The sequence below is a fragment of the Hippocampus bargibanti genome, linkage group LG09, assembly GCF_051943395.1.
Source record: "Hippocampus bargibanti isolate YZ-2025 linkage group LG09, ASM5194339v1, whole genome shotgun sequence".
Lineage (NCBI taxonomy): Eukaryota > Metazoa > Chordata > Actinopteri > Syngnathiformes > Syngnathidae > Hippocampus > Hippocampus bargibanti.
In genome coordinates this window covers 4,062,033-4,089,946 of record NC_142742.1, presented here as the reverse complement: position 1 = coordinate 4,089,946, position 27,914 = coordinate 4,062,033, and the positions used below count along the sequence as shown (strand labels likewise).

At 38.5% G+C, this 27,914-nt stretch overlaps 1 protein-coding gene and 1 long non-coding RNA gene across 4 annotated transcripts in view; one reads left to right on the top strand and one right to left on the bottom strand.

The window, feature by feature from the left end:
- The first annotated feature begins 77 nt into the window (after nt 1–77).
- Nucleotides 78–26,302, top strand: LOC148893383 (uncharacterized). 2 transcript variants are annotated; one of them, XR_016115924.1, is made up of 5 exons: nt 78–207; nt 17,884–18,002; nt 18,149–18,223; nt 20,418–20,475; nt 26,164–26,302. It is a non-coding gene; the product is annotated as an uncharacterized LOC148893383 (long non-coding RNA). The 2 variants fall into 2 exon arrangements; XR_016115925.1 differs by lacking the exon at nt 26,164–26,302 and adding an exon at nt 20,880–20,998.
- Nucleotides 201–27,914, bottom strand: part of myo10l1 (myosin X, like 1) — a 40,194-nt gene continuing 12,480 nt past the window's right edge. Inside the window, exons 1-36 of one of the 2 annotated variants that reach the window (XM_089003903.1) lie at nt 26,176–26,295; nt 25,234–25,352; nt 25,004–25,150; nt 24,043–24,143; nt 23,876–23,942; nt 22,341–22,433; nt 21,039–21,107; nt 20,821–20,903; nt 20,334–20,436; nt 18,124–18,204; nt 17,862–17,986; nt 17,476–17,596; nt 16,433–16,539; nt 16,064–16,358; nt 13,018–13,293; nt 10,924–11,394; nt 9,417–9,540; nt 9,200–9,341; nt 8,613–8,717; nt 8,310–8,405; nt 7,169–7,262; nt 6,508–6,563; nt 5,641–5,777; nt 5,350–5,544; nt 5,109–5,266; nt 4,924–5,044; nt 4,684–4,832; nt 4,186–4,334; nt 3,887–4,094; nt 3,657–3,793; nt 3,413–3,536; nt 2,909–3,253; nt 1,733–1,909; nt 1,461–1,652; nt 1,290–1,395; nt 201–1,243 (exon numbers count right to left, since the gene is read on the bottom strand). In XM_089003903.1, the coding sequence (XP_088860029.1) occupies nt 1,291–1,395; nt 1,461–1,652; nt 1,733–1,909; nt 2,909–3,253; nt 3,413–3,536; nt 3,657–3,793; nt 3,887–4,094; nt 4,186–4,334; nt 4,684–4,832; nt 4,924–5,044; nt 5,109–5,266; nt 5,350–5,544; nt 5,641–5,777; nt 6,508–6,563; nt 7,169–7,262; nt 8,310–8,405; nt 8,613–8,717; nt 9,200–9,341; nt 9,417–9,540; nt 10,924–11,394; nt 13,018–13,293; nt 16,064–16,358; nt 16,433–16,539; nt 17,476–17,596; nt 17,862–17,986; nt 18,124–18,204; nt 20,334–20,436; nt 20,821–20,903; nt 21,039–21,107; nt 22,341–22,433; nt 23,876–23,942; nt 24,043–24,143; nt 25,004–25,150; nt 25,234–25,352; nt 26,176–26,260 (5,157 nt within the window). In that variant the 5' untranslated portion in view covers nt 26,261–26,295 and the 3' untranslated portion in view covers nt 201–1,243; nt 1,290. Of the gene's footprint in view, nt 1,244–1,289; nt 1,396–1,460; nt 1,653–1,732; nt 1,910–2,908; nt 3,254–3,412; nt 3,537–3,656; nt 3,794–3,886; nt 4,095–4,185; nt 4,335–4,683; nt 4,833–4,923; nt 5,045–5,108; nt 5,267–5,349; nt 5,545–5,640; nt 5,778–6,507; nt 6,564–7,168; nt 7,263–8,309; nt 8,406–8,612; nt 8,718–9,199; nt 9,342–9,416; nt 9,541–10,923; nt 11,395–13,017; nt 13,294–16,063; nt 16,359–16,432; nt 16,540–17,475; nt 17,597–17,861; nt 17,987–18,123; nt 18,205–20,333; nt 20,437–20,820; nt 20,904–21,038; nt 21,108–22,340; nt 22,434–23,875; nt 23,943–24,042; nt 24,144–25,003; nt 25,151–25,233; nt 25,353–26,175; nt 26,296–27,914 lie in introns of those variants that run through there. The other variant, XM_089003904.1, reaches the window with a different exon arrangement.

The window sequence follows — 27,914 nt, the reverse complement described above, 5'->3', positions numbered from 1 at the left end:
CTCTTATGACGTGTCACTATACAGTACAAAAACAAACTAACTCAGTTCGCTTTGTGTTTGAACATAAAATCAAAGGACACGGCACATGAGTGCAACGCGTGACATCACATCGGTGGTCTTCCTGGAAATGTGGTCAGATTCCAAGCAGCATTCCAAGCAGCTTTCTTTTTGGCTGTAGTTACTTCTAATGGCCACACGGTGGCAGCGGTGAGTACATTTCTTCTTTTTTACGCCCTTTGTCCAAAAAGAAGAAACCCAACCCGACACCCCGACCCTCCAGGGGCAATAGAAGTGATGTGATGTGATATAAATAAATAAATACATAAATAAATAAAAGCAAGAATTCAAAACTGTAACTTAACTCATTCACTGCCAGACAGGTGCAAAAATGTGTCCGCTCCAGTGCCAGGGTTTTTGTCATTGTCACTTGAATTCCAGGACCCACACAATATTGAGTTTTAGGACTATATAAACATTCAATACAGCATGAGAAACCTTATACATACTCTGTTCTTTTATCAGATATCATAATTCCTAAATTATATGTGTCTGGAGTTATATGAGTTTAAAATGGGGGCGACTTTACAAATTACAATGCAATACATACATATTGGTTTATATAGCGCTTTAACAACAGCTGAAGCTAGAACAAAGCGCTAACATGGAAAAACGGAAAATGCTGCACCCTTGTGGAAGGGAAAACATTGCCAGAGGGCATGGTCAGCGCTTTATCGGCACCCAAGGATAAAAAAGACAAAAGCCAAACCAATTCGGGAATAGGGCTCTACGTCATATTTTCAATTCCCGAATAAATTCGTGAATGGCAGTCAATGAGTTAACCAGAAATATCAAAAATGCAGAATGTCTGGCAGTGCAACAGAGGGTTGGAGGTAGCCCCCCCATGGTGTTGGGAATATCTGGGGTTGAGATTCCACTATCTGAGGTTGAGATACCCCATGGTATGAAGCCCCCAGGGTCATTCGTCAAAAAAGGACAGGAGAACTCATGGGTGCTTTGTGCTTGAGGCCCACACAGAAGGAAATTTGACTATTTGAAGTGACCTTGAACATCTACATGCATGGGCTACAATTGGGGTCATGTGATTTATGTGAAAGGACTATCCTCCAGAATCCAAGTTCACGTCACACTTGAATTAAAAAACAAAGCCAAAAAAATATTCCACTCCGTTCAATTGATCCCTGTGACTTCGGCATCCACTTTCCTCACTTGGCAAGAACTGGCAGGACTACTACCTCTGCCCGGAAGGCGTCTCCGATTGGCCAACGGCAATCACCTGACCCACGAACTGGCAACGCTGGTGACGGACATGATGCTGCAGCGTTTTTTCACCATCATGTTAATGTAAGCCCTCATGATCTTGGTGATCTCGCCAACCTGAAGACACATTTCATGATTATCCCGAAAAAATAAAGACGTAGTAAAAATGGAATGAAATTCACCAGAGGCGTCTCAAAGAACATCTCCCTCTCATCCACGATGATCTTGTAGGTGCAAAGCTGCGAGGCACCGAAGAAAGTGATGTGCTCGTACTGGAACATCTCCAGCGGTTTGGGTTCACCTCGCTTGTACACCGAGACGTTATCGGCGCTCACGCTGAGCCACAGGTCATGAGGGAAACCACCTTCCTTACACTGCAGAAGAAGAGGTCCCATCATCCGATTTCTTAAACTTCAAGAAAGTCGGGAATGAGGTAATCGGTAGTTGTCTTTACCTCCACGTCAAAGAGAGTCGATCCATAACCGGGCCACTCCTTGATGATGCCCATGTACTTAAGCATGGCCTGGTGTTGCGCCATGCCCTGCAGCCGCGTCCATTTCTCCAGTACACTGGTGCGCGTAGCCGACGTCTCCTCCTTCACCCACATTTCCAGCATCTGCTCCTCTTCCACCTGCGTACGCATTTAGATGACTCGAGACTTCATTTAAACCTTGAGTATTCTGAACCGCAGACATCCATCCACCCATTTATTAGTCTTTATCCGCATATTCCGGGTGAGAGCCTCTTCCAAGCCACTTCATCAAGGTCATCCCAAGGGACAGGTTGAGAGATAGTCTTGCTAGCGTCTCCTGGATTTTCCATGAGGCTTCATCCCAGTAGGAATTGGGTAGAATACCTAATCAAGAAAGCGTCTCAGAGGGACTCCAACCAGATATGCAAGACACTTCACCTGGCTCCTCTTGATGCTAAGGAACTGCAGCTCTAAACTAAGGTCTTCATGGATGATTCCACTTCTGACCTCATGTCTAAGAGGGAGTCCAGAATTCTGACAGAGGTTGTTCATTTTCGTTTGACTATCTGTGATCTTTTTCTTTGGGTCAAAAGCCACAAATAATGGTCTTCTGGGGCACATCCCAAGGGATAAGTCGAGAGATAGTCTTGCTAGCATCTCCAGGATTTTCCATGAGGCTTCATCCCGGTAGGAATTGGGTAGAACACCTCACCACGAAGGTGTCTCAGAGGAACCATAAGCAGATATGGGAGGCACTTCACCTGGCGTCTCTTGATGCTAAGGAACAGCACCTGTGAGCTAAGGTCTTCATAGATGACTGCACTTCTGACCTCATTTCTAAGAGGGAGTCCAGAATTCTTACAGAGGAGGTTCATTTTTGTTTGACTCTATCTGTGATCTTGTTCCTTTGGTCACAAGCCACCGTTCATGATCGGTGATGACAATGGAATAGTCAATAAATGAAAAGCTGGACTTCTGGACTCAGCTCAGCACTGATCCGACTGTCATGAGTAAGACCCCGAGATACTCGAACCTCTCTTCTCGGGACATCCCTACCCGAAGAATGAACTCTCACCATTTCCAACAGATTGATCAAACGGAAAACATTCACTCATTTGAACCTTACCGAAGATCTGAACACTGGACATTCTGACTCACCTTCTGTTTCTTCAGCGAACCTGTCTTGAAGCTTCTCCTCAGCGTGCCATCCAGGAAGCTCGGAGTTTTGCGTTTCTCAACTGCACTGCCAATGCCGCCTGTTCCTCCAGCTGCCGCCTTACCATCGCCCGTCCCTCCTCCCACCGTGGCATTCGCTGAGCCCACCCCCGGCTTGGTGGAATGTATGATACGGCTCCGGAGACGTCCGATGGGGTAGACAGTCCCCAGACTCCAGCCGGCTCGGCCTGCTCCGTCACCGTGGAGATACTGCAGACGTAAAGAGGCCAGGTGCTGCAGAGTCTCCTCGGACGCTGGAAAGTGTCCGCTGATTAGAGACTCGTGGGCCTGGGAGGCGGAAGAGAGGAAGAACTGGTCACACATGTGGATCACAAAATCCAACGCCAGATCCCCTAATTGGACAAAAGTCTTCTTCATTGAAGTGGTAGGTAGCTCGGTACGGTACTTTGACTGGCCCATACGTAGGTAGTCAAGAGAGCAGCTTACCTGCTCAAACATGAAGGCAAACTCCACTCCTTCTTTGTGCATGCTCTCAACATCCAAGAAGCAGTAGAGCTTGAAATACAGCTTCCATTCTCCTTCCTCTTCCTCTTCTTCACTGCCTGCAAGCCTGGAAACAAAACATCCAATCCGAATGAATCAGTTGCTTTGAGTTGGAGGTCTAGCTTGTTGGTGGGTTGGGTTAGTAGTAGGGTTGGGTCATTGTTTGGTGTTGTAGGACATGACATACCTTTCAAACTTTGCAAGAACATCTGCCACAATGACCCTGCTCTCCAAAGCTCGATCTGTCACAGAATTGTGTTCAAAGAGAGAGAAGAGGTTCTTGCTGTCCTCCATGGCCAACCCTCGGATCAACTTCTCCACAACCTTGCGTAGAAAACATTTCAACAAATTAGTTTTCGCTGCTCCAGATCCCTCAACTGTACCGTATCTTGGACTCTGTATGAAATGTATGTTCACCTCTCCAGCAGTAGTGTGAGAGTTGATGGAGATCTTACAGGATCCTCCCCCGTGGCAGTAAACAGTGGTGCTCATCTCCTGCCTCACAAGCAAGGCGGCGATCTCTTCCTGGGAAGGCACAAACTCGCGAGCCTTGGTCTTCTTCAAGGATTCTCCGATGAAAGTGGCGTAGCGCTCGATCTCTGTGCTAGGGTAGCGCTCCCGAACCCTGGTCAAGATGGAAGGATGTATGGATGGATGGATGGATGGATGGATGGATGGATGGATGGATGGATGGATGATGGAGTCCAACAACATACCTCTTGAGGTGGAAGCGTAGATATCGGAGTATAACCCGACTGGGGAGGAAAGTGCAGCTCATGCAGGTGAGAAGGTGCCAGTGAGCCCGATTGGCTGGGCTGTTGGGCTGAGGCACATGATTGGTCTGCTTGATCACCTGACAATAGACCTGAGAATCACAATACAAATGCGTTCATCGTTAGCTTGGATTGCGCTGGTGGATTATCTGGTTGGTATGCATGTCTGGGTGGGATTGGTTTGGTTGGTTGGTTGTGTTGTGTTGTTGATTGGCTAGTGTATTCTATCCGTTGGTGATGGACTGGATTTAGTTGTTTGCTTTGGTTTTTGGTAAGTTGGTTGGTTGGTTCGTTTGTGGATGTGTTTCGTCTCTGGGTTGATTGTATGAGTCATTTTCTCAGGTACTTTGAGACAATGAGTCAAGGTAGTTGAGGTTGGGTCAGTTCATATTGGTTGTTTTGTCTGATCTGGGTTATTGAGCCTCAGGCAGAGGTACCAACCTCATCCCTGAGAGGACGCAGATCCTGGCAAGTCTGCAGGATGCCTTGGATGATAGGCACAGTGTCGGCCAGTGTCTCCATTTCCTGCAGCGAATTGAAAACCCGCACCGCCTCATCCTGCAGGCTAGCATAGCCCTGCTGTCTTTGCACTATACAATGTAGGGGAATTGGCATGAAAAGAAGAATTGGGAAGACAGTGAAGTATGTTTTTCTAAAAGGTCTTGAGTAAACAAAACTTACGGCTGGTGACTTCACCATATGGTAGCGGCAGTAGCGGCGAATGTAGAGGATGCTGCGTGTATCTCAGAATGGGGTTTCTCCTGTACATTTGCTCCACTATTTCTAGATTCACGCTGTTCTCCTGGTTAGAAACAGTCCTCACCGTTAACCGTTAGTTATCTAGCAAAGTCAATCGTGGTTCTTACCTTGATGTCTCTGATGAGCTGCAGAGTCGGCGTTTCGATGGGGGTCTTGCTGTCAATGACGCCTTGTATGGCAGCAGTCCATCTCATGGCCTCATTCAGCATTTTGGTGTAGAGGCGGTAGGAATGTTTCCTGCCATACACAATTATGTTCCAGTATCCTGTACAATAAAGATGGCCGTGATTAATTCTGATCCAATAATAACAATTTGTACCTCCTCCCACAAAAATTGTCTTTCCTCACCTGTCTCCTTATGTACTCGGTCGTCCGGCTGGATGACGGAACAAAGCGAATTCAACACCAGGGTGCCCATTTTAGAAGAATTGCGTTCGGAGCTTTTGTAGTAGTCCAGTGAGTTGTGTGTGAGGACAAACCAGCGCTTCTTTAGCTTCAGGGAAGTGCTTTTAGCGTTGGTTTTTACCTCCTTTTGGAGCCAACCTTAAAAGTTGGAAAATAGATACAAGTCCAGGAATTACAGTAAATATTTGTTAATTCATTTCTTTGATACTTTTTTTTATTCAATGGCTGTATCACCTCGAACGAGGAACTCTTCGATCCTGGCGTCGCTTTTGGGCTTCTGCAGCAGACTGATCCAGTGATGCATTTCCTCAGGTGTGTCGCTGTTGCAGTGGATGACACGGTTGGCTGTGATGATCACAAAGGAGTTGGGCCTGCAAAAAGCATCAATAAAAAAACTCCACTGTTTAGATTCACCTATCACAACATTAGGTTCCGTAAGCAAATTTAATGTAAAATACCGTATTTTCCGATGTATAAGGCGCACCCAAAAGCCTTGATTTTCTTCAAAAGATGACCCTGCGCCTTATATGCAGGTGGACCTTGTATGTGAAGCCTTATAATGTGGTCTGCCTTATATTTGGAAAACTGATATATTTATATATCATATTTGGAAAACTTTTTTCATTCATTGAGGGTGGGCCTTATAGTCAGGTGCGCCTTATATAGTGGAAAATACAGTCATCTATTTAGGTGTGATTTTCAGAGTAACCTTGGTTTAATTTAACAGGTTTATTATTGTGCTTGTTAGACCTAAGTAAAACCATCAAAAATGTATTTATATTATGTAATTTCTATTATGTCCCCAAAATAAAACTCGACTGAATGCAGCTAAATAATTCTTTGAAATTATCTGCTTAAAAATTAATAAATAAATAAATAAATAAATATACACACATCTATAAATACACAAATAAAGAATAGAAAACCTGGATAATATTTTTTAAACAGATCAAAAGTACTATCAACACTGCAATGTAATAATTATGAATGAATAAAAAAAATCAATACCACAAAAGCTCCGTAAAATAGAAAAAATAAAAAATAACAAAAAACAAAAAGCCTGTAAAAAAATACAACGCATTTGACGAAAATAAAACTCACCTATCAGGATTGTCCGACGCACAGACAGAGTCAATGAGCCCCACGTCAAGGGTGCCCTGAAATCAAAACAAATAAAAACGCAAATTACCGTATTTTCGGGAATATAAGGCACCCTTCAACAAATGACATACAGTAAAGTCTCGTTATATCGATATCGGATATATCGATAGTCCCGGTTATATCGATACTATTTCTATGCACGCACGGAGAAAATTACATGCAAACAGGGTCGGATATATCGATAGTCCCGGTTATATCGATATTTTTTCGGACTCCCTTGAATATCGATATAACGAGACTTTACTGTATTTAAAAATCTTTTCCATACATAAGGTGCACCGCATTATCAGGGGCACCTTCAATGAATGACATATTTTAAAATGTTTTCCATACAGAAGGTGCACCGCATTATAAGGGGCACCTTCAATGAATGACATTTTTACAAACTTCCATATATAAGGCGCACCGGATTATGAGGTTTTTGAAAAAAAAAATCTTTTAGTTGCACCTCATAGTGCAGAAAATATGGTAATTGATACCTACAATGTCATTTTTGAAAACGCGATGCACCCCTAGGCCGAATGTTGTCATATCTGCCGCTTTCTCGTATCCTTGACAAAATATAAATTAAAAGGAAGGCAAATGGGATGTAGGGACTGACCACAGCATTCTTGGGGTTGGCCTGCTCGTGGGACATTTCCAGTAGTTGCTCCGGCGTGCATACTCGCACCTTACTGAGCACGGTAAACCAACCGCTACACACAAAAAAAAGAGAGAGAGATAGCAAGAATTCGTTCACTACTAGTACAAAAAAAACGGGATTGTTGATTGTGACATCTGGTGGAATCATTAATACATTTTTCAATTTGTCGGCCATTTTGTTCTGGTTAACACATTCACAAATTTATTCGGGAATTGAAAATATGACGTAGAGCGCCATTCCGTAATTTGTTAGGGTTTTGGTTTTTCGTGGGGGGGGTGCCGATAAAGTGCTGGTCAGACCTCTGGCAATGTTTTTTTTCCCTTCCACAAGGGGGCAGCATTTCCTTTTTTTCCCATGTTAGCACTTTGTTCCAGCTCCAGCTGTTGTTAAAGCGCTATATGGATCAATATGTATTGTATTTTGTACAGCTGCCCCCATTTCAAGCTCATATAACTCAAGACCTATATAATTTAGGAATTAATACTTTTTTTCAGATGAAAGAATAGCGTCTAAAGTTTCAAATGCTGTATTGAATGTTTATGTAGTCCTACAACTCAATGAAGTTGGGATTTGGATGTTGATTGGTAGTTCACTGCACAACACACACGAGCGTCCATACGTACGTACGAATGTGGACTTCCTCCACCTCTGTATGCCCCCCCCCCCCGCCCGTCTCAGCATGATGGGGGACAGGGCTTTCAGCTGATCTGCCCCCAAACTCTGGAACTCACTTCCTTCCAAACATTCGTAACATCGATTCTCTTCCCACCTTCAAATCCCATCTCAAAACCCACCTATTTAAAATCGCATTTTCTGTGTAGCTCTTTCTCTTGTTTCTATTTATAACTGTATTTTGTTTATTGTATTCTATTTGTGATTGTATTTTATTTATTATAGTACCTATGTACCTATGCATGTCTGTGACTGTAAAGTGTCCTTGAGAGCTTTGAAAGGCACCTAAAATCAAATTTCTTCTTCTTCTTCATTATTATTATTATTATTATTATTATTATTATTATTATGAACATCATCCGGCCGTGAATGAGTTAATGAAGGAAACTTCATGCTTTGACACAAAAAAGAACGGTCGTCAACCGACCTGGCATCCTCTGGCGACTCAGCAAAAACTTGATAGGTCCTCTCGTCCGTCACGATGTTCAGAGCGTTTTCCTTCTCATGGTTGTCCACGATTTCTCTGAGTGGGTAAGACAGTATGAAAAGAAAAGATATTTTATCTTTGTTTCTTTTATTCGCCCCCCTGAGCTGTATCATCTCAAGAAGGAGAAGAAGACAGTTTTTGGACCTGTGGGGGTTTTTATGCTAAAGATCTTCCTTTTCCATGACCAAATTCTGGATAGAAAAGGATAAATAAATATTTTAGGGAGTGTAGGGGGGGTCTTACTTTGCAGCCCGGATGTCGATGGTCCCCTTCAGCTTCTCTTCGCTGTCATTGTCGTAGTACATCAGCTTGCTGTCCCTCAGTACAAACCAGCGCATCTTCCAGTTTCTGATTTGAAGATAAACAGTTCAAATTATACAATTAAATAATAATACATTTCATTTATAAGCGCCTTTCAAAACTCTTATGGTCACTTTACAGTCACAGGAAAAGTTTTTTTACTGCGGGTGAGCAGCGGCAGCCACACGTGCCAGCGTTCACTCAACCCGGAAGTAACTAAAATAGATAGAAAGCTAGCTAGCTAGCCAATAGATAGCTATCGAGACAGCCAGCCAGCTATCTTTCTAGCTATGTAGATAGCTAGCTATCCATTAGCAATATAGCCATCCTTCTAGCTAGCTATCTCGATAGCTATTTATTAACCATCCATTAGCTATTTACGAGATAGCCAGCCAGCTATCTTTCTAGCTATGTAGATAGCTAGCTATCCATTAGCAATATAGCCATCCTTCTAGCTAGCTCGATAGCTATTTATTAACCATCCATTAGCTATTTAGCTAGTATAATATTTAGTTTTTTTACTTTACTACAACCTGCGTGAGAGGGTGGAGAGGCCTCCTCCTTTCTTGTAGAGCCAGCCCGACTTGAGAGACTCTTGCTTGGATCGGAACCACATGAAGGTCTCATCTTTTAACACACACCAGCGCCTTCGCCAAGGGATCATCAGGCCGGCTGCATGGTGGGCGGGAGGGAGGGGATAGGGTCAGAAAAGCGCAATGAGGTCAGAGTTCAGAGATCAAGTCTCACCTTTCATGTAGAGGTAACCGTGGAAATACGGCGGGCCGTTGCCATTGAACAAGGTGACTCGTCCGTTGGTGACTTCCTCGTCGGTGTCCATCATGCCGTCGTGCTCGTCGTCGCTGCCTGCGTACTGAAGTCATAATAGTCACATGACTGAATGAAGCCTTAGGAGGCGCTCAGAACTAAAGTGGGCTAACTTTAAAATTCTGGTTGAAATCAAGGTTGAGTCCCGGGTCGAATGTCGGTGTCATTTGACTGTCATCACTGAGAAGAAAGGAGCGTCAGCGCAGAGAGCCGATGTATATGTGGAATTGTTGCGGCTTGGAATTGAAGCGGATTTACGTGAGAAGCTCTTTTCGTCAATGAATGCTACAGTTTTGTGGTTGCTTTCTACATTTAGCTTGTAGCAGACGTGCACATTTCACCATGAAGTCCCTGATCCACTGGTGAAAAGGACTGTTTGATCCTATCCTCTTTCAGTCAATGGGTTAACAACAAAATGTCTACCGTGTGATCATTGATGCTTCTGACATGGCATATTATGGTAGCTGAGTGCGGTACAAACGTAGCATATGAGATGGTAACACCGCAACATCTTTGTGCCTCTGTCTCTCCAGGCATGACTAATCAATTGACGATCAATCAAGATGTTACGCATTTGCAATGCAGCAGTTACATGAGCATGATGCACAACAATTATAACAATAATTATATAACAATAACAATATAGATATATATTTTGCTCTGTTACTTCCGGGTTGAGTGAACGCTGGCGCATGTGGCTACCGCTGCTCACCTGTAGAAAAAATATCCTGTGACTGTAACGCGTCCTTGACAGTTTTGAAAGGCACTTATAAATGAAATGTATTATTATTATTATTTAGAACTGCTTCATGTAAAAAAGAGGGTGAGAAAAGCGCTAATAATAATAATAATAATAATAATAATAAAATTTAATTTATAAGCGCCTTTCAAAACTCAAGGTCACTTTACAGTCACAGGATAAGTTTTTCAGTAGGTGAGCAGCGGCAGCCACACGCGCCAGCGTTTACTCAACCTGGAAGTAACTCAAATACTGTAGATAGAAAGCTAGCTAGATAGCTAATAGATAGCTAATAATAATAACAATAATACATTTCATTGATAAGCACATTTCAAAACGCTCAAGGTCACTTTATAGTCACAGGATAAATTAGATAGGTAGATAGACAGATAGCTAGCTAGCTATATAGCTAATAGATAGCTAGCTAGCTATATAGCTAATAGATAGCTAGCTAGCCAGCTAGATAGCAAATAGGTCGCAAATAGAGAGCAAATAAATAAACAGGCAAATAGATCCATTCAGGCGTGCTTGAGTATAGGCTTTTTTTATGTAATCTAATTTAATCTAATATTGTAATTATTTTTTTTTGTCCTTTTTCTCATTTTTGTTATTTATTTTTCTTCATTTTATCAGTTTTGTATTAATAATGTAATTGTGTCTGCGTGCACAAGCGTGAATGCGTATCCTCACTGAGTCAGAGCTTCCCCGGTAGGACTCGGCGCTAACGCTGGTGCAGGTGGATTTGCGCGGGTGCTCTTCGTCGGTAACGGCGGCGCTACCCCGGTTGCTGCCCGACACCGAGCTGTCGTCGCCGGCCGTCACTGAGCCCTCTTCCTCCTCCTGGTCGTAGTCGGACTCGGTGTCGGCCGGCATGCTGTAGATGGGCTCGTCGCCATCCACTAAGCTGTCCGCCATGCTGACTTTTCTCTCTGGCTCGGATTTCTGCCCCTGTGGTGGGATTGGGGGCGGAGCGGGGGGCACCATACCCTCGGCGAAGGCCGGCGGCGGAGGAGGGAGGTGGGCGAATATGGCCTGATCCATCGGGGTGTCGGTCTCTACCGGAGGGGGGAAGTCAGGAAGCGGGATGTACTCCTCCTCGGCGTGGAAACCTTCGTCCACCTCCTCGTCCTTGGACGCGCCGAGTTGCATGGCGGTGGCAGCCTAAGCCAAACGGCAAAATAAATAGAGAAACTCAGCAATTATTTGCAAATAAGAAAAAAAAAAAACAATCTACATGACTAAACATACTATTGCCAAAAAGTGTTTTCTTTCTGAAGAGTGCTTTTTAAAAAAAACTAGCAGTTCATTTTTTGGATTGGATTGGATTTGTCTTTATTAGTCTCGCAGTGGAGAAATTTACATTTCACAGCAGCAAAGTTATGAAAGAAATGAAAGTAGTAGTAGTAGTAGTAAGTTTTAAACCTAACAAAAAATAAAAATATTTATTTATTTATTTATTTATTTATTCATTCACTAGTCTATTTATTTATTTATTTATTTATTCATTTATTTATTTGGTCATTTGTTTATTTATTCATGTACTATTTTACTCATGTATTCTTTTATTTATTTGTTTATTTATGTACCTATTTATTTATGTTTATTTTTTATTTAATTATTGATTCATTCATTACTCTATTTTGCCTTTTATTTATGTATTTATTAATTTGTTCATGTATTTATGTGTTGAATTATTTATTCATTCACTTATTCACTTATTTATTTGTTCATTCACTAGTCTATATATTAATATATGTATTCATGCATTCATTCATTTTGTTATTCATTTATGTATTTATTTATCTGTCTATTTAATTATTCGTTCATTCACTAGTCTATTCAGTGTTTCATTCATTCATTCATTCATTCATTCATTCATTCATTCATTCATTCATTTATTTATCTGTCTATTTAATTATTCGTTCATTCACTAGTCTGTTCAGTGTTTCATTCATTCATTTATTCGTTTAATTTAATTGGTCAATATCCATTATCTGAATTTTATTCTGGAAAATGGGATTCATTCATTCATGTATTTATTTATCTGTCTATTTAATTATTCATTCATTCACTAGTCTATTCAGTGTTTCATTCATTCATTCGTTTAATTTAATTGGTCAATATCCGCTATCTGAATTTTATTCTGGAAAACGGGATTCATTCATTCATTCTGTTATTCATTTATGTATTTATTTATTTATATGTCTATTTAATTATTCGTTCATTCACTAGTCTATTCAGTGGTTCATTCATTCATTCAATTATTCATTTTATTTAATTGGCCAATATCCGTTATTTGAATTTTATTCTGGAAAACTGGATTCATTCATTCATGTATTTATTTATCATTTAATTATTCATTCATTCACTAGTTCAGTTCATTCATTCATTCATTGGTCAATATCCGTGATCTGAATTTTATTCTGGAAAACGGGATTCATTCATTCATTCTGTTATTCATTTATGTATTTATTTATTTATATGTCTATTTAATTATTCGTTCATTCACTAGGCTATTCAGTGGTTCATTCATTCATTCATTCATTCAATTATTCATTTTATTTAATTGGCCAATATCCGTTATCTGAATTTTATTCTGGAAAACTGGATTCATTCATTAATTCATTCGTTCATTCATTTAATTGGTCAATATCCGTTATCTGAATTTTATTCTGGAAAACGGGATCACCATCTCCCCCTTAATAATATCCACATCCTTTGTGCGCTGATACAGTGCGGTGCGTGTCACCCGCCTCCCGAAATAAGGCCGACAGCCAGACTCACGCGGGGGGCCTTGGGAGGTTCAGCCTCGCCGTCAACCACCGCCTGCGCCGCTTCACCCATGGCGGGATCCACGCCGCCGAAGTTGAGCAGGTCGATGAGGCTGGTGGCTTTGCGCGAGGCTTCTTTCTTCATCCGCTTGAGCTCGGCGTCGCGTCGTAACTGCAGCTCTTGCTTGGAAGACTCGCACAGCTGCGAAACCTCGTCTTCACGCTTCTTCTGCAAACGTTCGATCTCGCGCTCCAGTTGAAGGATCTCCTCCATTTGACGTGCCTCGTCCTGGAAAGGAGATGATGCTATAATCATTATAATAATTATTATAATAATACAGTTCATTTATAAGCGCCTTTCAAAACTCTCAAGGTCATTTTACAGTCACAGGATAAGTTTTTCAGTGGGGGAGCAGCGGCAGCCACACGCGCCAGCGTTCACTCAACCAGGAAAGTAACTCAAATAGATAGAAAGCTAGCTAGCTAGGCAATAGATAGCTAATAATAATAACAATAATACATTTAATTTATAAGCGCATTTCAAAACTCTCAAGGTCACTTTATAGTCACAGGATAAGTTAGATAGCTAGCTGTATAGCTAGCTAGCCAGATAGCTATACAGCTATTAGATAGCTAGCTAGCTAGATAGCAAATAAAATAGCTAGCTAGATAGCTAATAAATAAACATAGAGGCAAATAGATCAATTCAGGCGTGCTTGAGTGGGTGAGAAGCAGCAGCCTCACGCGCCAGCGTTCACTCAACCAGGAAAGTAACTCAAATAGATAGAAAGCTAGCTAGCTAGGCAATAGATAGCTAATAATAATAACAATAATACATTTAATTTATAAGCGCATTTCAAAACTCTCAAGGTCACTTTATAGTCACAGGATAAGTTAGATAGCTAGCTGTATAGCTAGCTAGCCAGATAGCTATACAGCTATTAGATAGATAGCTAGCTAGATAGCAAATAAAATAGCTAGCTAGATAGCTAATAAATAAACATAGAGGCAAATAGATCAATTCAGGGGTGCTTGAGTGGGTGAGAAGCAGCAGCCTCACGCGCCAGCGTTCACTCAACCAGGAAAGTAACTCAAATAGATAGAAAGCTAGCTAGCTAGGCAATAGATAGCTAATAATAATAACAATAATACATTTAATTTATAAGCGCATTTCAAAACTCTCAAGGTCACTTTATAGTCACAGGATAAGTTAGATAGCTAGCTGTATAGCTAGCTAGCCAGATAGCTATACAGCTATTAGATAGCTAGCTAGATAGCAAATAAAATAGCTAGCTAGATAGCTAATAAATAAACATAGAGGCAAATAGATCAATTCAGGTGTGCTTGAGTGGGTGAGAAGCAGCAGCCTCACGCGCCAGCGTTCACTCAACCAGGAAAGTAACTCAAATAGATAGAAAGCTAGCTAGCTAGGCAATAGATAGCTAATAATAATAACAATATTACATTTAATTTATAAGCGCATTTCAAAACTCTCAAGGTCACTTTATAGTCACAGGATAAGTTAGATAGCTAGCTGTATAGCTAGCTAGCTAGATAGCTATACAGCTATTAGATAGCTAGCTAGCTAGATAGCAAATAAAATAGCTAGCTAGATAGCTAATAAATAAACATAGAGGCAAATAGATCAATTCAGGCGTGCTTGAGTGGGTGAGAAGCAGCAGCAGCAGCCCCACGCGCCAGCGTTCACTCAACCGGAAAGTAACTCAAATAGATAGAAAGCTAGCTAGCTAGGCAATAGATAGCTAATAATAATAACAATAATACATTTAATTTATAAGCGCATTTCAAAACTCTCAAGGTCACTTTATAGTCACAGGATAAGTTAGATAGCTAGCTGTATAGCTAGCTAGCCAGATAGCTATACAGCTATTAGATAGCTAGCTAGCTAGATAGCAAATAAAATAGCTAGCTAGATAGCTAATAAATAAACATAGAGGCAAATAGATCAATTCAGGCGTGCTTGAGTGGGTGAGAAGCAGCAGCCTCACGCGCCAGCGTTCACTCAACCAGGAAAGTAACTCAAATAGATAGAAAGCTAGCTAGCTAGGCTATAGATAGCTAATAATAATAACAATAATACATTTAATTTATAAGCGCATTTCAAAACTCTCAAGGTCACTTTATAGTCACAGGATAAGTTAGATAGCTAGCTGTATAGCTAGCTAGCCAGATAGCTATACAGCTATTAGATAGCTAGCTAGCTAGATAGCAAATAAAATAGCTAGCTAGATAGCTAATAAATAAACATAGAGGCAAATAGATCAATTCAGGCGTGCTTGAGTGGGTGAGAAGCAGCAGCCCCACGCGCCAGCGTTCACTCAACCAGGAAAGTAACTCAAATAGATAGAAAGCTAGCTAGCTAGGCAATAGATAGCTAATAATAATAACAATAATACATTTAATTTATAAGCGCATTTCAAAACTCTCAAGGTCACTTTATAGTCACAGGATAAGTTAGATAGCTAGCTGTATAGCTAGCTAGCCAGATAGCTATACAGCTATTAGATAGCTAGCTAGCTAGATAGCAAATAAAATAGCTAGCTAGATAGCTAATAAATAAACATAGAGGAAAATAGATCAATTCAGGTGTGCTTGAGTGGGTGAGAAGCAGCAGCCTCACGCGCCAGCGTTCACTCAACCAGGAAAGTAACTCAAATAGATAGAAAGCTAGCTAGCTAGGCAATAGATAGCTAATAATAATAACAATAATACATTTAATTTCTAAGCGCATTTCAAAACTCTCAAGGTCACTTTATAGTCACAGGATAAGTTAGATAGCTAGCTGCATAGCTAGCTAGCTAGATAGCTATACAGCTATTAGATAGCTAGCTAGCTAGATAGCAAATAAAATAGCTAGCTAGATAGCTAATAAATAAACATAGAGGCAAATAGATCAATTGAGGCGTGCTTGAGTGGGTGAGAAGCAGCAGCGTTCACTCAACGCGGAAGTAACTCAAATAGATAGTTAACTAGCTAATAGATAGCGAGCGAGCCAGCTAGAGAGCTAATCGATAGCTTATAAAAAAAGCTCAACTTACCTGAGAAGATTTATTGTTCCCTTCGGTAGCTCCTTCCTGCTCCGCATCGCCTTCCGTCTCCTCCTCCTCTTTCTCTTCATCTTCTACCTTCTGAGCCAGTTTCTTCTCTTCTTCCTCCTTCTTCCTCCTCTCCTCTCGCAGATTACGGACGCGGGTTCGGGCTACCTGGCCTCGCCGGTGCCTCTGTAGCGCCAATGCTGCTTTACGCTGGCGGACAAAGCGGCCTCGCTGGATGTGCCTGCGCAGGTGCTTCTGCAGGGTGACGGTGCTGGCGCGCACTCGCTTGAAGTGTTTCCTAAATGACGTATCTTTTGTTTAATCGTAGTTTTCACAGGTTTAAAAAAAAAAAAAAAAAAAGTTAGATCTTACTTGGCCGAGAAAGTGAGAAGGTGAGCTCTTATAATCATGGCCGCCTGGCGTCGCACTTCATCGCGGTCTTTCTCCAAGCGTTGTTCTAAAGACTCTTTCATAAACACCTGGAAAGAAAACAGCAAATTATTTTAAATTATATATATATATATATATATTATATATATATATGCCCTTACATTAGGGATATAAATGTACATATATATACATAAATACATATGTACATGTATATACATATATATATACATAGGTACACATATACACACATAGATATATATGTACACACACATACACATATACATACATATATATATATATATATATATATATATATATATATATATATATATATATATATATATATATATATATATATATATATATAATATATATATTATATATATATATATATATATATATATATATATATATATATATATATACACATATACTCATATACACACACACACACACTTACATATATACACACATATATACACACACAAACACACACATATACACACACACACACATATACAAACACACACATATACACACACACATATATATATATACACACACACACACATAAATACATACATATATATATATATATATATATATATACACACACACACACACACACACACACACATACATACATATATGATATACTCTATAATAGGATGTAATATATACTAGGATATTTTATATATGTATATATTATATTATACTGTATATTACATCCTAGTATATACAGTATATTATATAATATACTATACTATATCATATTATATACGAGACTATATCATATTATATTAATGCAAATTTCCCCATTGTGGGACGAATAAAGGTTTTCTGATTCTGATAATATTCTATATCATATTATATACCATACTATATCATATCATATCATATCATATATCATATATTATTTATTTTATTTTATTTTATATCTAAAAATCTATTTATATATATTTTTACAATATTTTTATATCGTTTTCCTGATGTTACATTTAGAATAAATTAAAAAAAGAACGTACTTTGGTCTTTCCCAGCTGCCACTCCTTCTTGGTCTTGTCGTATTTAGTCAGAAGATCCGTGCTCCTCTTCTTATCATCTCCTGCTGTTAATGATAGTTTTTCCTTGGGAATGATCTTATATCTGGAAAGGAGAAGGAATGGAGGCTAAAGCATCTGTATGGTAATTTGGAAAAAAAAAAAGAATTTGAATCTGTCAAAAAAAATTAATCCATTGATCCATTCATCCATTTTCTGGTTTTATCCTCAAAAGGGTTGCTGCGAGGTGTCAGATTCTATCTCACCTATCTTTGGGCAGTAGGCGGGGGACACCCTGAACCGGTTACCGACCAACTGCAATGCTGTTTGTGGGCGGAGCTATGTGGAATTTAGTGAATTTAGCAACATACCGCAAGACAAAATCTTTAAAAGTTCTTCGGACAGGAAACCCGGCGCGGCGGATCTTGACGGTCTCCAGCATCCCTGAGTACCTCAACTGGTTCAGGACCACTTCAGGATCAAAAACGTTGGGATTCTGTCAGAAAAAAAAGGTGACAAAAAAGAATTGAATCGATAATTTCAGTTCAAATGCCTACAAATTGCAATAAATGTCAATTAGGATTAAAAAAATGATTATTTCACTCTGAGGGGTTAAGGTAGACGTAAACTAACCTTTTCCATGTTGGGCTTAATGCAGCGGATGAAGAAAGGATTGGATGCACTCAGAGTAGCCATGAGAGCGTGCAGGGAATCCTGCAGGGGAGAAAACAATGTATGAAATGTATTATTATTATTATTATTATTATCGTGCCTTGAGATATGAGATCATTTTGCTTCTGTGACCACGCTTGTAACTCAAAATTGTCAAATCTTTTATCTTTTCCAATTGACAATGATAGAAAGGACATGAATATAAGTTGCAATGATCTGAGCTTTTTTTTGCGTAGATGATAAAGAATATATGCCCGTTAGTGTGCTGATATTGTTTGTTGGCATGTGTTGCCTTGCCAAATATAACAATACAATACATATTGATTGATATAGCGCTTTTACAACAGTTGATAACACATAATTTATGTATCGTTTGATGCATCAAAGTAAAAGGAAAAAATAAATATGAATAAACAAATAAATAAAACATTAACTAACTGAATAAATACACAAATAATACAATCAATAGAATACATTTAATAAATAAAATAACAAATAAATAAATAGATAAAACAAAATAATAAAATAAATGGCATTTATAAAACAACATAAATAAAATAAATACAATAAATTAAAATAAATACACAAAATAAATAAATAGCATTAATAAAATAACATAAATAAATTAAATACAATAAATTTTAATAAATACACAACATAAATAAATAAATAAATAAATAAATAAAACATCAACAAAATAAATAAACAAATAAAATAAATGGCATTAATAAAATACAATAAATTAAAATAAATACACTAAATAAATAAATAAATAAATAAATAAAACATAACAAAAAAAATAAACAAATAAAATAAATGGCATTAATAAAATAACAAATAGAATAAATACAATAAATTAAAATAAATACAGTAAATAAATAAATAAATGGCATTAATAAAATAACATAAATAGAATAAATACAATAAATTAAAATAAATACAGTAAATAAATAAATGGCATTAATAAAATAACATAAATAAATTAAATACAATAAATCAAAATAAATACACAACATAAATAAATAAATTAATTAATAAAAACATCAATAAAAACATATGTACAACTTCTACAACACCCCAACCTGCCACCTTCAGAAGTTCTCTGACGACTCAGCTATTGTCGGCCTCATTACAGAGGGAGACGATAGGGAGTACAGGGGACTGACAAAGGACTTTGTGGACTGGTGCCAGCAGAATCACCTCCAGATCAACACTGGCAAAACCAAGGAGCTGGTGGTGGATTTCTGCAGGAAACAATCGTCACCTGCACCATTGAACATCCAGGGTTCGGACATTGAGAGGGTGACCTCCTACAAGTACCTGGGTGTTACTCTCAACAATAAACTGGACTGGACTGGACAACAAACACGGATGCCCTAATCAAAAAGGGACAGAGTCGCCTCTTCCTCCTCAGGAAACTGAGGTCTTTTGGAGTTCAGGGGTCACTCCTAAAGACTTTCTATGACTCTGTGGTGGCATCAGCCATCCACTATGGCATTGTCTGCTGGTCAGGCAGCATCACCACCCGGGACAGAAAAAGACTGGAGCGCTTTGTCAAGCGGGCCAGTTCTGTCGTGGGCTGCTCGCTGGACTCTCTTGAGGAGGTGGGCAACAGACGGACGCTAGCTAAACTAAAAGCTATGACGGACAGCCCCTCCCACCCCCTCCTGCCCATCCTGACAGCTCTGGGTAGCTCCTTTAGCCAGAGACTATTACACCCGCGCTGCAAGAAGGAGAGGTACCGCCGCTCGTTCCTACCGACTGCTGTCAGGCTTCACAATTCCCAATGATCACATGTGAAAAAAAAAAAAAAAAAAACTGGACACTTGTAAATATGGGTTGTTGCAATATATCTAAATGCATCTCTTGATTCTGCACTATGTACAGTCTTGTTTATAGAACGGTTTTTGCACATCTACATTTGCACAGTATACAGTTGACATTTTTATTTTGTTATGCTTAGAATATCTTGTTTTCTATCCTTTCACTCCCACCCCAACCCCATCCCTCTTCAATTGCTGCTGTGGACTGCAAATTTCCCCATTGCGGGACGAATAAAGGTATTCTGATTCTGATTCTGATTCTGATTGTATATCATGGCATTACATTGCTTCTTTTATATTTTGTTGTGTGTGTTTTCAGTACTTTTTTTTTTTTTTTTGTGTGCGCACCCTAAATTGAGAGCTGACGGTGGGCTTGCGTCTGGCTGTTCCCATCTTCTCCTCATTGTTCCTGCTCCCCACCTTCTCAAAAAGGTCGTAGATGAAGTCCAACCTGAAAGACAAAATCGTGTTTACGGAAGAATAAGTGCAGGTATGATCATTATTTCTATTGTAAGCATCATGTATCTAAAAGTACATTTTAATTCATCTAAAAAAAACCTTGATTGCTCTTTGTTTATTATTGTTTAAAATAACATTAACTCATTCATTGGGATTCCCGAATTTATTCGCAAATTGAAGATATGACATAGGTTTTGGTTTTTCTTGCTGGGGTGCCAATAAAGCGCTGGCCAGACCTCTGGCAATGTGTTTTCCCTTCCACGAGGGGGCGGCATTTCCCTTTTTCCATATTGCTTTCATACTCTCATTCATAATGTTGCTCTGAATTTTTTTTTTCAGGGCTTTTGCCGTGTTTGTCACACACTGTCAGACCCACCTGCTGTCTTTTAGCATGTTGAGGATGTCATCTCTGAAAGTGTCTCTGTTCTTCTCCAGGATGCCTTTGACGTCATACAAGACCTGAAGCCATCCAAACGCAATAAACAAACAAATAAATAAACAAGTAAACAACCAAATAATAAACAAATAAATAAATGAATAAATAAATAATGTCAGCTCTTTTAATGCGAATGTACAAACATGAGGACTACTCACCTCCCCGGCGTAATGTTTGATGCCGAACTGATGGTCAGCCAGTCTGGGTTTCACATAGTAAGGATTGGTCTGCCACAAAACTTTCAATGTCAATATCATTCATCATTGTTATTTGAAAAAATCATATACAAATATATATTGATACAGTGAGACCTCAACTTACAAACACCTTATCTTACAAACTTTTCATCTTACAAATGTCAAATTTATGAAAATTAAACCTTATAATAAGCACTATTTTCATAATACACACCCACCACGGCTGGCGGAGTGATCGGAAGCACACGACCGAACAGCACCAGAGGTTAAGTTACCAACAGTCCTTATGGAAGGTGACTCTCCTTCCATAAACCATCAACGACCATCAAAAAAGTAAATAAAACTTTATTTTACAGCACAGTTTATTTCTTTAATTACAGTCCTCGTGTAATGCGCCTCTCTTTCCAAACAGCAATTCCCTTTGACCTTCGACCTCCAACGCCATTCCATCAAGCCATAAATGACCATCACAAATGTAAATAAAGTGACTTTATGATACAATGTAGTTTATTTCTTTCATTACAATACAATAGCACATTTATTATACATAGAATAAGGTATGTTGTGTGTAGTTTTAAGGCTTATTTAGTTGAAAAGTATATTTTATGGAAACCCGGGAACGGATTATTCCCATTTTAATGGTTTCCTATGGGAACACTTTTTTTGAGATACACATTTCTCTGTCTGGGAACCAATTAAGTTCGGAACTTGAGGTCTCACTGTATATTGATTTATATATATTGATTGATATATTTTATATATATATAAAAAATGATAATAGCAATCATAATCATTTACCGCAGGTGATGTGCATAAGTGTGTCCACTCCACTGTTAGGGTTTTTGTCATTGTCGCTCGAATTCCAGGACCCACAGAATATTGAGTTTTAGGACTACATAAACATTCAATGCAGTGTAGGAAATCTTAGTTTCTCTTCTTTCATCAGAAAAAAAGAGTTAATTCCTAAATTATATGGGTCTGGAGTTAGCTGGCTTGAAATGAGGGCCGCTGTGCAAAATACAATGCATAGCATACATATTGATTTATATAGCGCTTTGCAAACACTTTACAAAGCGCTAACATGGAAAAAAGGGAAATGCCGCCCCCTTGTGGAAAAAAAAACATGGACAGAGGCCATGGCCAGCGCTTTATTGGCACCCAAATAAGAAAAAAAAAACGCGAACAAACTCGGCAATGGCGCTCTCAGTCATATTTTCAATTTCCGAATAAATTTGTGAATGGCAGTGAATGAGTTAAACTTACAGAATGTCTGCTGTGAAGCTTCTCCAGAAGAGTAAAATCTGTGCCTTTGGGGAAGCGACTCTCTTCGTTCACCAGTGCCAACAAGCCCAATTTCTAAAGAATAAAGCAAGTTAACCCGTTAGATACCATGCACCTCAAATGAATAGAAATGTGAAAAATAATTCTAAAAGGATCCAGAAAAAAAAAACTACTCGACTGGGAACCAATCAACATCTTATTGGCAATCCCGTTTCCAGAATAAAATTCAGATAATGGATATCGACCAATTGAATAAACAAACTAATAAATAAATAAATAAATAAATGAGTCAATGAATAAATGACTAAATAAGTGAATAAATAAATAAATACATGAATAAATAAATACACAAATAAATGAATAAATGACTAAATAAGTGAATAAATAAATAAATACACGAATAAATAAATACTACATAAATGAATAAATGACTAAATAAGTGAATAAATACATACACGAATAAATGAATACATAAATAAATGAATAAATGACTAAATAAGTGAATAAATAAATAAATACACGAATAAATACATACATAAATAAATGAATAAATAAATAAATAGGTAAATAAATAAATACACGAATAAATAAATACATAAATAAATGAATAAATGACTAAATAAGTGAATAAATAAAATACACGAATAAATAAATACATAAATAAATGAATAAATGGCTAAATAAGTGAATAAATAAATACAAGAATAAAGAAATACATGAATAAATAAATACATAAATAAATGAATACATAAATAAATACATAAATAAATGAATAAATGACTAAATAAGTGAATAAATAAATAAATACACGAATAAATAAATACACGAATAAATAAATACAAGAATAAAGAAATACATGAATAAATAAATACATAAATAAATGAATACATAAATAAATACATAAATAAATGACTAAATAAGCGAATAAATAAATAAATAAATACACGAATAAATAAATACAAGAATAAAGAAATACATGAATAAATAAATACATAAATAAATGAATACATAAATAAATGAATAAATGACTAAATAAGTGAATAAATAAATAAATACACGAATAAATAAATAAATACATAAATAAATGACTAAATAAGCGAATAAATAAATAAATAAATACACGAATAAATAAATACATAAACACATGAATAAACAAATAAATTAACAAATATAGAAAAAGAAAGATAGGTAGGTAGGAAGGAAGGAAGGAACAAAGAAAGAAAGCAAGAAAGCAAGAAAGCAAGAAAGAAAGAAAGAAAGAAAGAAAGAAAGAAAGAATGAAAGAAAGAAAGAAATCAATAAATACATGAACAAATAACATCAAATTTGTTGCTAGGCAGATTTCATCACGCTCCATCATTTGTGGCCCAAAATCCAATGCAAATGGCCCACAAGGTTTTTTTTTCAATGACAAACAAGGTCGACAAAAGATTGTGCGCGACAGAACTACTTTTGCACTCAAGTCACTGCTACGCATATATAAAAAAATTAATACATCACAATGACATGCGTGATACCTTCTCAATGAGATCAAGACACTCGGCATTGTCCATCCAGTCGATGGCATCCCATTGGACACCTTCCCTGTGAGGACAGAGACATAAACAACAGGACATTAGATGCCCTGCCCCTGAACATATTTCTCATCCTATTTTTTTTTTTAATCAAAATTAACCGAGCACACCTGTTGTACTCTAGCTGCTCCAAGGAGAAGATATGCTTGTTGAAGTACTCCTGGAGCTTCTCATTAGCGTAGTTAATATTGAACTGCTCAAAGCGATTCACCTGAAGGGGAAAAAAACATGGACTCATTAGCTAAATGTGAGAGCATTTATGTGCTTTTTTTTAAAGGACAACCGACGTCACTTTTTTTGTTTCCTAACTGACATCAGAAAAACGTTTTATAGCATCTAAAATACCCAAAACACGCTGTGTGATATTTTTATTCAAATGAAAAACACCACTAAAAATGACTTAAAGTGTCCAAAATCAGCAAAAAAAAAATTGAGCTGCGAATTGGGCATTTTCAGAAAGTCCCGCCCCCATTTCGTGACGTCACGCCAAGATGTCTTGCATTGCTGGAGAATCAAAACAATGGCTTCAGATCTGGAGAATATGCTTTCTTGTTACACATCCAGTTATGAATATGATTCAAATAGTTCTGAAGAGGAAAGCATACATGTTTCCAATCGTTTAAAGAATTTTGCCATTTTGAGGCAACATTGGGGGGAAATGTATCACCCAAAAAGAGGCAGAAAATGGCCACCAAGCTCCTGTGAGGAATTAATAAGCCCTTTTCCACAGGCTGAGAAATTCCTTACATGGAGCTTGGTCGCCCTTTTCTGGCTCTTTTTGGTGCAACATGAGGTCTTCAGACCAAACAAGCATTGACGTGATGGAAGGACTGCTACAATGTGTCCTTTTTTTTCGGTCAGGGGCATTCCTTCAGTGACGTCACGTACGAACTCGTCACCAACTCAAAAACAAGACTTAAAACGTAAAATATAGCAATATGCGGTGGAATCTTTGTAAAATACGCTCAGTAGAAGTCATTTGAAGCCATTTTACAAATTATGGACACAACTTGTCCGAAGACGTCGGTTGTCCTTTAATGCACAGTCCATGTGTCCCATAATCAAACAAACCTCAAAATTCTCAAAGCCAAAGATGTCCAGAATCCCGATAGATTTAAAATTTTCCTTCCCTTTTATCTTCTGATTGATCTTGAGGATAATCCAGGAGAAACATTGGGAATACAGAGCCATGGCGACGGAATCCCGAGAATCCACAGCCTGTGATCACGCAGCGGGAAGTGGATTTAGCATTGCGAGAAAATAAATCCCGGGTTAAATCAGTCGGCGGGGTGTTGAACGACCTGCTCGATGGTGAGCGGCGAGCAGATTTCTTCGCCTCGCAATATGATGGAGCGCTGGGTTAGCACTTCGGACAGCTGGAAGGCATCGAGACCCAGAAGCTCGCTGGCGTTTGCCACCACTTGCAAAAAAAAAAAAACAAAAGAAAACAAAACACAAAACATACATTTTATTTCAAATAATATTAATGATAATAATAATAATACATTTCATTTCTAAGCGCCTTTCAAAACTCTCAAAGTCACTTTACAGTCACAGTATCGTTTTTTTCTGCGGGTGAGAAGCGGCAGCCACATGCGCCAGCGTTCACTCAACCCGGAAGTCACTCAAATAGATAGAAAGCTAGCCAGATAGCTAACAGATAGCTAATAGATAGCCAGATAGATAGTCAGCTAACTAGCTAGATAGCCATATAGCTAATACCCAGCTACATATCTAGCTAGCTAGACAGACAGATAGCCAATAGATAGAAAATGGATAGCAAATAGACAGCCAGCTAACAGACAACAAATATATCGCCAGCTAGGTAGCTAGCTAATAAATAGAAAATGAATAGCAAATAGACAGCCAGCTAACAGACAACAAATATATCGCCAGCTAGGTAGCTAGCTAATAGATAGAAAATGGATAGCAAATAGACAGCCAGCTAACAGACAACAAATATATCGCCAGCTAGCGAGCTAATAGATAGAAAATGGATAGCAAATAGATAGCTAGCTAGGTAGCTAATAGAATAAAGCAAAACTACAGCATACAGGGCTATGTTAACATTCGATAAGCCTGGAGAAAGGGGGAAAATGTATACAAAAATTGTCGGTATTGGTGACAAGACAAGTTTTATCCAAAAAGAGATTAAGGGCAGCAATAAATTGAGTCGGGCTGATGGACTACAGTACAATATTGCAGTTATTATTATTATTTATTATTTTTAGCTTGCCACCAACCTTGCTTGGTGGTGATCTGAGCTCCTCCCGCCGTCATGAACTCCACGTTGCCGAGCTGCAGGACACCCGAGAGGAGCTTGAACATGTCCCGGATCTCCTCGTCTGAGAATTCCAGAACCTTCAGCGCCTCCTACTCGCAGGAAAAAAATGGAGGTGGTGTAACCGCGTGAAGGAAGGTCATGCTAATGTGGAATTCTAACTCATTATGATTAGAATGTTTTTCCCTCGCAAGAGGATAAAGAATCTATTCAGGATTGATTCAAACTGGTGATGTTTTATGAACTTACCATCACACTATTAAACAGCTCTTTGTCATTCAGACTTTTGTCCTTCAGGCAACCCGACTGACTGAGGTAGTGGAAAGATTCTGCTGGATCCTCCAGGAAATAGAGGCCTGACACAATACAGAATAAAATTAATAAAAAATAAATAAAATACAATGTATACAAACGGCTTAAATTAGAGTAAGATAAGGTCTGGGAAGTGGCTCAGAGTCGAGCCAGATGAGGTGGCTCGGGGATCCGATTAGGATCCCTCATGGATGCCTCACTGGCAGAATACTTACTTTTATGCTCTTTGTTAGCTCCAGCTAGCAGCGCGTAGAAGATGTGATAGTTGCGTTCTCCGGGGTTTTGTCTCACCACTCGGTTCTGCCAACAATCAACCCGATCGTCAAAAAGAAAAAGAAAGCCATCACAAATAATTTGGGAATTGTTACCTTTTCCAGTAAATCTGATGGAATACGGCTCAAGGAAAGTCAACAACAAAATATGTCACACGGTGTATCATTTTTAATGAGCACATGATGGCTATTAGCTTTTTTAAAATCGGCATAGTTAAACAAATACTAAAGTATCGCAAAAGAGTCATATCCTAATTATTGAAAATATTATGGGAAACGGGAAAAAAAAACAATATTTTATTCAGAATATTTTTTTTCAATTAGTCATATGAGTAATCGATGAAGAGGTTTCTTCAGCCATCGTCTGTACTTCTTTGAAGGTGTCGGACGTTTCGCTCCTCATCCAAGAGGCTTCGTCAGCGAACTAAAATTTGCTGGTAGCCCTTACATTAGGGATATACATAATATATATATATATGTGTGTGTGTGTGTGTATATGTGTGTATGTACATGTGTGTATATATATATATATATATGCGTGTGTGTATGTGTGTGTGTCTATATGTGTATGTGTGTGTGTGTATATGTGTGTGTATGTGTATATGTGTATGTGTATATATATGTGTGTACGTGTGTGTAGATATGTGTATATGTGTGTTTATGTGTGTTTGTGTGTATATATGTATATGTGTGTTTGTGTCTGCGGGTGAGAAGCGGCAGCCACATGCGCCAGCGTTCACTCAACCCGGAAGTCACTCAAATAGATAGAAAGCTAGCCAGCTAGCTAACAGATAGCTAATAGATAGCCAGATAGATAGTCAGCTAACTAGCTAGATAGCCATATAGCTAATAAATACCCAGCTACATATCTAGCTAGCTAGACAGACAGATAGCCAATAGATAGCAAATGGACAGCAAATAGACAGCCAGCTAACAGACAACAAATATATTGCCAGCTAGGTAGCTAGCTAATAAATAGAAAATGAATAGCAAATAGACAGCCAGCTAACAGACAACAAATATATTGCCAGCTAGGTAGCTAGCTAATAGATAGAAAATGGATAGCAAATAGACAGCCAGCTAACAGACAACAAATATATCGCCAGCTAGCTAGCTA